Source organism: Nicotiana sylvestris, chromosome 2, assembly GCF_000393655.2.
Source record: "Nicotiana sylvestris chromosome 2, ASM39365v2, whole genome shotgun sequence".
Lineage (NCBI taxonomy): Eukaryota > Viridiplantae > Streptophyta > Magnoliopsida > Solanales > Solanaceae > Nicotiana > Nicotiana sylvestris.
In genome coordinates this window covers 153,382,019-153,394,307 of record NC_091058.1, presented here as the reverse complement: position 1 = coordinate 153,394,307, position 12,289 = coordinate 153,382,019, and the positions used below count along the sequence as shown (strand labels likewise).

At 41.1% G+C, this 12,289-nt stretch overlaps 1 protein-coding gene across 1 annotated transcript; it reads right to left on the bottom strand.

The window, feature by feature from the left end:
- Positions 1–9,692: 9,692 nt before the first annotated feature.
- LOC138885801 (secreted RxLR effector protein 161-like) lies at positions 9,693–10,121 on the bottom strand. The gene has a single exon (XM_070166782.1). It carries the CDS (start codon positions 10,119–10,121, stop codon positions 9,693–9,695), a length of 429 nt encoding a protein of 142 aa, XP_070022883.1.
- Between the last annotated feature and the right edge of the window lie 2,168 nt (positions 10,122–12,289).

The following is a 12,289-nucleotide window of genomic DNA, read 5'->3' as shown; positions in this document are numbered from 1 at the left end:
GAACTAATCTTTAGGGAGGGGAATAATAAAAACAAAAGGTAACCAAGTCCGTAAGGATTATAAAAAGTATTGCAATATTTAAACACATAGTGTGGGAATGTAAAGCGTGTCCTAATTTGGGAACCTCTTTGTACCCGAGGTAGGCCTAGCGACAAATAGATTTGGAGAACTTCAAATGCTAAATGCATCATCTCATAATATAAAAAAAGACAAATCCCAAAACGATACTAAGATAAGCAAGAAATAAAAGGCACTAATGGCCATTGGCCTTATTACATTTGGAAAGTGAGTAAACCTAATCTATTTGGCCTCAGAAGGACCTTCCTCAGGTTGAATGCTCTCGTTGATCAAATCCTCCAGTTCGCATAGGTTCACCAGTAAAAATGCCTTTGCCAGGTGTTCTCCTTTGTTTCCCTTAGCGTTCTGGCAGTCGGTGACTCTCTTCCTCACTTTTCCTTCCAATTCTAGCAAACTGTATTCCAGATATTCCAGCTTTTTGCTAGCTTTGACGGCCCTCTATTTCCATTCATTGATTCGGCTATTTGATGGAAGACTCCTCCACCAGTCTAGCAAGAGTGGGGATGTATTAACCATACCAAAATTGGGGACCTCGTGCCTCATTTTTCTGCAAAACAAAAGGGTTAGACCCCACACCCACCGGACTCGACTACTTATACATTTATGATCAGCACATCGACATTTAGTTCTCCAAATAAATGCACAGAATGCGATGATGTCCGTTTGGGTTTAGGGAAACCCAGTGGACTTTTGGAGAAGGCTATATTAAAGGATCATTATATGGACAACATAACTGACCCGGCTAGGCTTGATCATGATGCATGAGCAATTTAAATAGAGTAAAGTTTCTATGAGGTTTTAGACTGGTACCTTTGAGCGGACAACTCAAGTGGGAAGGCACGAAACTGTCGACTACACCACTGATCGACTAGTTTTACCGCAAATATGCCTTTTCGAATTTAGGGGGTAATGATATAAGAAGGGCGCAACCACTCATCAAGCGTTGCTATAGTATTTGTTTGGAACAAGTGGAGTATGATGTTGAGTATGATTATGCAATAATTAAAAGCATGTTGACATGTCTTTGCACGTTAAGAAAGCGATAAATACAGCAGTTTCATAATTTAAAGAAGTTATAAAGGAAGGAACCAAGAAAGATTGTCAGTTTTGCTTTTGAAAAAAAATTAAATGCTTAAAGGAATTAAACAAATAATTGCATATAGGGAGTGGTACAAATTCACAAAAAAAAGTATGAAATGGTAAAAGCCTAAATATCCCCAGCATAGTCGCCATGCTGTCGCGTCCCCTTTTTCCTCCGCAAAAATCGGGTTTATGACATTTTGGTATGGGACAACTCTTTCCTTTTGGTAAAGGGGTTTGCATTTTTGAAGATTCGTCACCTAACGATTTAAGGTGTGTCATGACAACTATGGGGGTTCATTTATAACTACGTTTGATAACCCGAGACAAGGTAAGGGCTTGAAATTATCCTAAGGGAAAGGTGTTAGGAACCCCTCAAGATCCACTAGTGTGGTTCTTGGCCAAACATTTTTTTATGAATTTATACAATTAGCAAATAGACAAGTAGGGCCCACATAATAGGGGATTTAAGTTTTGATACATAGATGTTTGAGAAACAATTAATGAAAAGCAAGACTCTTTGAAAAGAATTACAATCTAAGCATAAAGGGGGGGGGGGTCCTAGGTTTGTTTATAATATGGATCACATCAATGCAATACCCGGTATGACACTCGTCAAAGAGGAGCTACACGTGGCATTAATGCATTGGTCATCATATCCATATCTACCCTTTCCCTCCCCATGAAGGTAATTAAAGCGAGGGTTGGTCTTGACCCGCTATTGCATGTTGTTACCTGTCCCTTCCTATCAGTCCCAGAGGAATTTAGGACATCTATCATATGAGGGAGGTTCTAGGCAGACCCTTAGGTTTAAAGCCAAAATGCTAGGTGACAAATAAGAACATATAGGACTGCATTTACAGGGAAAAACACAGAGAAACGGATAGAAGGCTCAGGTATACCTCCACAAGTAATGCACATAGACAACACGACTCATAAACAGATAAGGTCCACATTCTAACTCAGAATCCTAAAGCATGGTATCTAAGTGACAACAACAAAATTATGACTCAGGTAAGAAGTCTGAATCAGGCTTGCCTACTAATTTTAACAGTTGATAGTTAAACACTAATCACAGAGACGGTTATGGTTTTATTAAGTAATTGCATAAGGCTTGACTAGGCATAAAGTAATATGCAACAATTACTCGGAATTATTAAAACAGCTTGGAGGTTGTTTTCTTAACCTAAAACGTGTTGTTCTAAATATTGCAAAGATATGCAAGGATTATTACTAGTTTATTTAAAGCAGGGTGAGACCGTTGATATTCATTTTCATGCACCAGTAGTTTAACTAAGCATAGCTGAGTGAGTAAGAACCTAATTATGGTATCTAACGATTTATATACAGGATTCCTAAAGCAGAATTTCTAAATGCACAACATGATTGCAGAATTTCCTAAGAGTAGGATATCTAAATGATAGCAGAATTTCTTAAGAGCAGGATTTCTAATGCAGGTATGAATCCTAAGCATGGTTTCTATTGTGCAATTAGAAATATAAACCTAATAACATGTTTTCTACCCTTAATAACTATAACATGCATATTTACCCCATCATTTTTTAGTAGCCACCCCAATACTTGTTTACAATAGATTATTACAGACCAATATTGAAATGAAATACATAAGTAGAAATGAAAAATAGGAAGTTACACCATAGGGAGCCTGATTAGGACTTCCTCCCTGAGTTATGTAATAAATCATATCAAGTGCCAAGATTGTTCCATAGCCTTCTCATATCTAGGTTTGTCAGAGTTCCCTAAGAACCTCAAGGGATCCCGGGCAGTGCTCACACACAGATTTCATAGCCAAGACAGAGTAAGTGCAGTGTGGAAAGGCCAGCTTTTATGTGTCCAAGTTCGGAGGGAGATCGAGGGTCCCAAGGCAAGGCTCACACAAAAGGGACAGAACCTAGTGGTCTAAGAGTATAGTGAAAGTGCAGGACATATGTTTGAAAGGAGTTTTTGTAAAAACTGGACTGAAAGTTCCATTTTGAAAGCAATTAATAACATAGATGGTTGAAAGAAGTTGTATCAGTAAGATAGGGTTCAAACACTTCAGGGTAAGACCACACACAGCAAGTGAATGAATTTAGTAATCACACATGGGGTAAAAAGGGGTTTGGGGATACATATATATTGACTAAAGACACATGACCCCAATATGAGTATTAGGACTGGTAGGGACATGCTTAGATATGGTTGGACACTAGCATAATCACAAACCAGTCATGAACACATATGAGGGATAAGGGATTTGGTATTCACAAGATGGTAAGAGCACAGAATACAATCGTCCAGGCATGCTTAAGTCACATGAATTTAAAGGGGAAGGGGGTCATATCAGCATGCTTGGATACAAACTTCACAACAAAAATCACAAGTAAAAGTAGACCACTAATAAAAGAAATCGAAACAGGAATAGAAACATGTTGTTGTTGAGGCATTAACTTAAAATAGGACATACCAGTTAAGGAAAAAACGTGCAGAAAGTAAAGCAAGTAGAGTTCCATAGTCTAGCCTTGGCTTTCAGCCGGCTAGACAAACAGTTAGCACAAGTAGCAAAGAGAGAGATGAGAGTTTTTATGTGTGTGTATGTTTTTTTAACTAATTATTCGTGTCAAGACTGTAGAAGAGAGTCGTTTATATAGTAGTATGAAAACCGGTTAAAATAAGGCAAGAATCAATTCTTCAGCAATTATAGAACTCAGCATAGAAAATTGGTTCGAATCTCCATTTGATTAAGGGATTCAGTATGAATGGTAAAGCGCAGGTGACAAATAAGGAAAAAAATCATACACGGCTGGAGTATAAAAAATAAGTAAAGATTTCAAAAATAGTACCAGTATAGAACATGTAATTAAGGCTAGGTTCAGAAAGTTTTCAAACTAAGGAGACAATCAGTAGCAATATAGACAAGGCAAGGATAATTAATTAAGGTAAGCAACTAATAAAATTTAGTGGAAAGGTAGGGGTCGATATTCAGTAGCATAGAGTAGGGCCAATTTCATAAAGCCATGATTAAGGCCACAACTTAGTAGAAAAAATAAGTATCATAGGAAAATAGGGTAAGGAAATCAGTCAGCTTAACAGACGGGCCAAAGCTTTTAGGGTTTTTGAAAGAACATTTTCAATCACCATCGATTAAGGAAACCAGACTTGATCAAAACATGACTCTATACTTTCAACATATAAATTGAGGAGGTCCACAGATGTAGTAAGAAAAACATATTTAAAGCATAGTCACCGAAAGAAGCAATAGATGAACAAACAAAGTGATCATAGTCATACAAAAGCGACATAAGTAGGCTAGGGATTCAGGAAAATATATTCGAAGCAGAGTAATCACATGACTCAAGTAACAAGGCTAACACACAGAAACGAAGTAGAGAAAGCATGCTAACACTCAGAGAAGCAAAGTAAGGAAAATTATCGAAACAAAGTAAAGGAAATCTTAAAAAAGACTTTTTAACAAAGTCAAGTTAAAAGAAGTAAGAGCACAAAATCGGTAAAAACAAACAAGGGAAAAGGTTTAATCATAACGAAATCAGTTAGAACATGCGTAAAAGAACTCCAAGAAACCCTTGTTTTAGAAAAAGAATGATTAAAATTGGAATAGTTAGTTAAAACTTGAGATTTTTAGAGGAAAATGCTTAATAATACTGGAATCATCTCAGATCTATAAAGATCTAAGAAGAATCGAGCAGTAGCAAACTAGGGTTTCTAAAATAATAGTAGAGATAAAGTGAATCGGTTAAAAAATCTTAAGAGTTAGGGTTTCAGAGAACCCAGAGAAGATGAGAAAACCTTAGAACGTTACCAGTTTTAGCTGGAAAAGTCATGGATCTAACTCGAACAACCATGGATGGCCGGAAAATGGCATGAAAGACCATGAATAGGCTCTTAGAGGGTTTTGAACAAGATCTGGACTAGAACTCTTCGAGATCCCTCCATGAAATCACAAAAACAAGAAACCAGGAGATGTAGGAGACAAGTATATGTCTCGAACAACCATGGGAATCCATGGATCGAGTGAGGATCGAAGGGATTAGGGCTAGCTTTGGGTGGCGGCGGCTAGGGTTAGGACTAGGTCTCAGAGAGACGAAGAGGAAATGGGGATTATAGGGTGGCTGTTTGGTAAGAATGAATTAGGTTAGGGGGTCGTTCAGGTTAAAAATGGTAAGAAGTACCGTGGACCGTTGATCTGGGAGTTCAACGGTCGAAATTAAAAAGGGTAGGTGTGTTTCCGTGTTTGGGTATGGGTTAAAAGGGTGTGAGTCGGGTTTTAATTGTAAAATTGTGCTGGGGATTGGGGTCCTGATTTGGCTATAAGTGAAAGCCAATTTGGCTGTGATTTAAATAGCCAGTTTTTCCTTATTTAATTTATAAAAATAGTAAATAATTTCTGAAAAATATTTTAAAATGATAAAATGACTTACAATATATAGTTGGCAATTTAAAAATACAGGATCTAATTTTTATGCATATAAAACATAATTAAATCTTAAAAGGGCTAATATTGCGATTATATGCAATTTAGCTTTATAAATACTAAATGTAATTATAAATATATGTAAAATTTACCTTACCCATATTTTGTCATAAATATAGCAATCAAATAGATGAATCATCAAAATAATAATTTTGGAAATAATTATTGGGGATTTTATGGATAAAAAGGGAGACAACAACAACAACAACAACAACCCAGTGTAATCCCACAAGTAGGGTCAGGGGAGGGTAATATGTACGCAGACCTTACCTCTACCCCGAGGGGCAGAGAGGCTGTTTCCAGGAGACCCTCGGCTCAAAGAGGCAACAAGAGACACTATATTAGTACTATCAATAGACTCATAATAAAACACCATAAAATACCATAAAATCCATAACATAACATAAATACCATAAAAATAAAGTAACAGCAATATAAGAGATATAGGAAATACGAGAATATGTAAGGTATTAATACACAGAAGATAAAGCCCATCATCAGTAGTTGATCAATAGCATCCTAAGACTAATTCCTAACTGGCTAGTCTCACTCTAGTGCGCTGTAAAAAAGACATCACAATTTCCCCTAACCTACAACCTTAATGCTCGATCTCCACAATTCCCTGTTTAGGGCCATGTCCTCAGTAACCCTAAGTCGCGCCATATCCTGCCTGATCACCTCTCCCCAATACTTCTTAGGTCTCCCTCTACCTCTCCTCGTACCCACCACCGCCAGTCGTTCACACCTTCTCACCGGTGCATCAGTGTTCCTCCTCTGAATGTGCCCGAACCATCTGAGTCTTGCTTCCCGCATCTTGTCCTCCATGGGGGCCACACCCACCTTCTCTCGAATATCTTCATTTCTAATCTTATCCTTCCTTGTATGCCCGCACATCCACCTCAACATCCTCATCTCTGCAACTTTCATCCTCTGGATGTGTGAGATCTTCACCGGCCAACACTCGGTCCCATACAACATAGCAGGCCTAACCACTGCCCTATAAAATTTACCTTTCAGTAACAGTGGCACTTTCTTGTCACACAGGACTCCCGTCGCTAACCTCCATTTCATCCACCCCACCCCTATACGGTGTGTGACATCCTCGTCGATCTCCCCGGACCCCTGAATAAACGACCCCAGGTACTTGAAACTACCCCTCTTAGGGATGACTTGAGAATCAAGCCTCACTTCCACTCCCGCTTCCGTCGGCTCTGCCCCAAATTTGCACTCAAGGTATTCCGTCTTCGTCCTGCTCAACCTGAAACCTTTGGACTCAAGGGTATGTCTCCAAACCTCTAACCTCTCGCTGACGCCGCTTCGTGTCTCGTCGATTAGGACTATGTCATCAGCAAATAGCATGCACCATGGCACCTCCCCCTGAATATGATGCGTTATAGCATCCATCACCAGGGCAAATAAGAAAGGGCTGAACGCAGACCCTTGGTGCAACCCCGTAATAACCGGAAAATAATCTGAATCGCCTCCTGCTGTCCTAACCCGAGTCTTAGCTCCATCATACATGTCCTTAATCGCCCTAATGTAGGCAACCGGGACCCCTTTAGCCTCTAAGCATCTCCATAAGACCTCCCTAGGAACCCTGTCGTACGCTTTCTCTAGATCGATAAACACCATGTGGAGATCCTTCTTCTTATCCCTGTATTGTTCCACCATCCTCCTAATAAGGTGGATAGCTTCTGTGGTAGATCGCCCCGGCATGAACCCGAACTGGTTGTCTGAAATAGACACCGTCCTTCGCACTCTCATTTCTACCACTCTCTCCCAGACTTTCATGGTATGACTTAGTAATTTAATACCCCTATAGTTGTTACAGATCTGGATATCGCCTTTGTTCTTATACAACGGGACCATTGTACTCCACCTCCACTCTTCGGGCATCCTATTAGTCTTGGATATAACATTAAGCAACTTAGTAAGCCATTCCAAGCCTGCTCTACCCACACACCTCCAAAGCTCAACCGGAATTTCATCTGGTCCGGTAGCTCTGCCCCTTCTCATCTTACGCATTGCCTCCATGACCTCATCGACCTCAATGTCCCGACAATCACTTAGTTCATGGGGGCTGTCGGCGTTCCTCAATTCACCTAGTACAATATCCTGATCCCCTTCCTCATTTAGAAGTTTATGAAAGTAGGTCTGACATCTCCTCTTTATCTGGTCATCCCCCAACAAAACTTTGCCATCCTCATCTTTTATGCACCTCACTTGGTCCAAATCCCGAGCCGTCCTCTCTCTCGCCTTAGCGAGTCGGAGTAACTTCTTCTCCCTGCCTTTGTTCCCTAGTTCCTCATACAAACGAGCAAAAGCTGTCGTCTTTGCCTCCGTCACTGCCATCTTTGCCTCTTTCCTAGCTACCTTATATCTCGCAATGTTCGCTCTCTTCTCCTCCTCTCCAGTGCTCCCCACTAACCGCAGGTAAGCCACCTTCTTCGCTTCCACTTTACCTTGTACAACTGCATTCCACCACCAGTCTCCTTTGTGGCCACCGGTGCGGCCTGAAGATACCCCTAACACCTCTCTCGCCGCCTTCCTTATATAGTCCGCCGTCGTCGACCACATAGTGTTTGCGTCCCCACTACTTCTCCAAGCTCCCGTTGCCGACAACCTTCCTTCCAACTCCTGGGCTTTAACCTTAGTCAAGGCGTCCCACCTAATCCTCGGGCGGCCTCGTACCGACCTCTGTTTCCTTCTTATCCTAATACTAACGTCCATCACCAAGAGCCTATGTTGCGTTGCAAGGGTCTCACCTGGGATAACTTTGCAATCCTCGCACAACCTTCTATCGCCTCTCCTGATGAGGAGATAGTCAATTTGAGTCTTCGCCACCAAACTTTGGTAAGTAACCAAATACTCCTCTCGCTTCGGAAAACTCGAGTTTGCAATCACTAGATCGAATGCCTTGGCAAAATCCAGCAATGAGATGCCCCCTCCATTCCGTTCCCCAAAACCAAAGCCGCCATGCACCTCAGTATACCCACCTGCAGACGACCCAATATGGCCATTGAAATCCCCTCCTATGAATAGCCTCTCGGAAGGCGGAATACTACGAACAATGTCATCCAACCCTTCCCAAAAATGCCTTTTAATCTCCTCCTCACAACCTACTTGCGGTGCGTACGCGCTAACGACGTTTAAAGTACACTCACCCACCACCAATTTAATAGTCATTAGTCTATCATTCACACGCCTGACCTCTACCACCGACTCCCTAAGACAGATATCTACTAGGATACCCACTCCATTCTTAAAATTATGGAAAAAATAATAAAAATCTTGGACATGCTTATATATGCATATATATGCTATTTTAAAGGTATTTTGCATATTGAAAATATATAGGGAAATATTGGGTATCAACAGAGAGTTGCAACATTTCAGAGGGAGATGGAACGATTTGAAGTGAAAAGACGTGATAGTGGAGTCTGAAAAGGTCGATGACATGGCAGTTGATATTTGTACCTTTTCAAGATATGTATTAAATAAAGCATAGAAATACTAACCTTTGGTACAAGAACCAGGTTCTTGACTTGTCTTTGAAAATTTCAATCCTTTTTTATTAGCCATGCAATGCATCTACAGCTTTTATAATCATCATCTGTGTTTACCTGCAACGATATTGAAGTGAGTTAGACTTGGCCAGAAAACACTGTAGCTAATTTTACCTGAAGGTGATTTTCATAGCCAACTGATGGGAATCAGGTTCTCAATTGGGCTTCAATAGCCCCAGTTTCACCCTATTTCTTTCAAAGTGTTCCCTACTCAATGTTTTGGTGAAGATATTTACAATTTGGTCTTCTGTACTGCAGAACTTCATATAGATCAGCCCTTTCTCCATATTGTCCCTAAGAAAATGATGTCTCACATCAATGTCCTTGGTTCTTTTGTGTTGAACTGGATTCTTAGCCATATTGAGTGCACTGGTGTTATCACATAGAAGAGGCACACAATCAATAAATACTCCAACATCCTCTAGTTGTTGTTTAATCCATAGGATTTGAGCACAGCAGGAGGCTGCAACTACATATTATGCTTCAGCTATTGAAAGAGCCACTGAGTTTTGCTTCCTTGTTCCCCAAGAGATGAGACATGATCCTAGAAAGTGAGCCATTCTAGAAGTATTTTTCCCGTCCACAAGATAACCTGCATAATCAGCATCAGCATACCCAATAAGATTAAAACTGTCACCTAACGGGTAATACAGGACCAAGTCCTGTGTTCCCTTAAGGTATTTCAAAATTATTTTGGCAGCCTTTAGATGAGATTCCGTGAGATTTGATTTAAATCTTGCACATAGCCCCACACTGAAGACAATATCGAGTCTATTGGCAGTGAGATAGAGAAGAGACCCAATAATGCCTCTATACATAGTTTGATTCACAGGAGATCCAGTTCCATCCATGTCCAGTCGAGTAGCCGTAGCAATGGGAGTGTCTATCACCTTTGATGCTTCCATATCAAACCTCTTCAAAAGCTCTTTGATGTATTTCTACTAACAAATGAATGCACCCTTCATGGACTGCTTCACTGTCTCAGAAGGCTTGGATGCTTGAAGTGAATTCTTAAGTGTTCAAGTGATGTTTTGTTGTAATACTCGTGTTAATACACCATTGGTGACATCACTTGAATGATGTTAGCACTTGATTGGTCAAAGGACAAGTGACTGCAAAACTACTACACTGTGTGTACACTATTTCTAAGGCAGTCACTTTCCAGCTGTGCACAGTAGACTTTCGTACTATTGTCAGGGAAACACAAGGGATCAGGTCCCCATCTTGTTTCTCTATTTTCTACACTGTAGCAGTTCACATTGGCTGGAGTTCTGGCTGGAATCCGTTCATTAGCAATGTGTACCAAGTGTGTCAGGTTCCCTATCTGGTTCTTGATAGTAAGTTTGTTAGATCATCACAATATAAGTCAAAGATATTAACAACCCATTAACAAGGCTCCTTATTCGAATCAAACCATTCTTCAAAAGGAGAAAGCTTCCTCCTTTTCTTCCCGACCGGCCGGTGATAAAACGACGGCCCTTCATGAGATTATCCCTGGCCCATGTGTTACAAAAAACGACTTCAAAGTCGAGAATCCCCCGCAATTCTTGTACAATGTAAGCACATCGAGATATATTTGCTCGATAATGGAGAAACACCTCGAGTCCATGAAGAGAGATTGTGGCTGGGGGAATGAGGTCGTGGTACAAATCCCCGCCCCCCGAGGAGAGTATCACCACTCATGTGGAGGGATTCCTAAGTGTCTACACTTACCCTTCACATTGGGTCCCATCGATCCAGTCGTCATCGACTTTTGCAAGAGGTACCAGGTCACCCTCGACCAGATCTACCCTTCTTTTTGGCATATAATGATCATGCTCCGTTTCTTTTACATCAAGGCCGAGAGGCTACAGTTCACCCTCAACTATCTTATTCGATTGTATCGGCCTTAGATTTTTCGAGGGTAGATCAAATTCCAACGTCGGGCGACCAAGGCCTTTTTTGCTAGCAATAACAAGGATAAAGATCGGGCGGATATCATCACAGAGGATAAAATGTCATTCCCAGAGAAGTGGAACCCTAAGCGTACGTGAAGTTTATACCCAGTAGCCTTTCGTACTCTATTTTTGCATTGCGTAATGCCTTCATCTTTTTTGTAGCGGTCGTTTGAATGCCCCATGCAGTCACGGACCTTGAAGACTGGGTTCGAAAATAAGTCGCGACCTCGTATAATGAGCATTGCTAGCATGACTTGCCGAGAGGCATATGAGAAGACAAACATCATGGTAAGTTCATCTTGCAAGTTTTTGATGTTTTCCTCTTTATCGGAGATATCACTTTACTCATACTTTATTTTCCTTCATGCAGGCATTGGAGATGTCTCTTAAATGAGGCTGGTCGCACCTAGGGAAGAGAACGTGTCCCCAATTCTGAACTCGGGGAAAGATAATAAGAGGAAAAGGGTTTCGAAGTTCGAAATCCCCCAAGATAAAAAGGCTCCAGCTTGAAGACGGAGGAGGAATCTCATTCCTATGGATATAGACTCCGTCCACCAGCTGAATGATGAAGAAGAAGACGAGGGTGAAGACTCGGCGCTGGTGGTTCAAGCCAGTAAGCTGGTTGAAGTTTCCAAGCTCTCTGAGCTGGAAACTCTATCTCATGATGAAGAGGCTTCAAAGAAAGATGACTGAGGTCGAGATTGTTCCTGGACCATCAACAAGAACATAGGAGGGGGAATGTTTTGAGATCCCCAGTACTAAATAGAACACCCTGAGTAATTCGCTCGGGGTCATGAAAACAGGTCACTCTCCCTCTCTACCGACATATTCTGAAGAGGACATAAGGGAAGCTCGGGCTCTGCAGATGCATGACTTGGGTGGAGTCCCAACAAAGAGGACCCCTTTTGGGATTGCTTTACCGAGGTCGATGACACCGCCAATCTCAATGACGTATCTACCATTTTCGAAGAGGCTCAGCATCTTTTCTCTCGAGTAAGCATTAAGTCCTATCGTTGCAATTGTCTTTTTCTTCTTCTCCCTTTATCCTAACTTGTATCCTTCTTTCTGTGTAGGCTTCCACCAAGTTTAGGGCTAACCTGAGCCAATGTGAGGCCATGCTGCAAAAGACCTCGGAT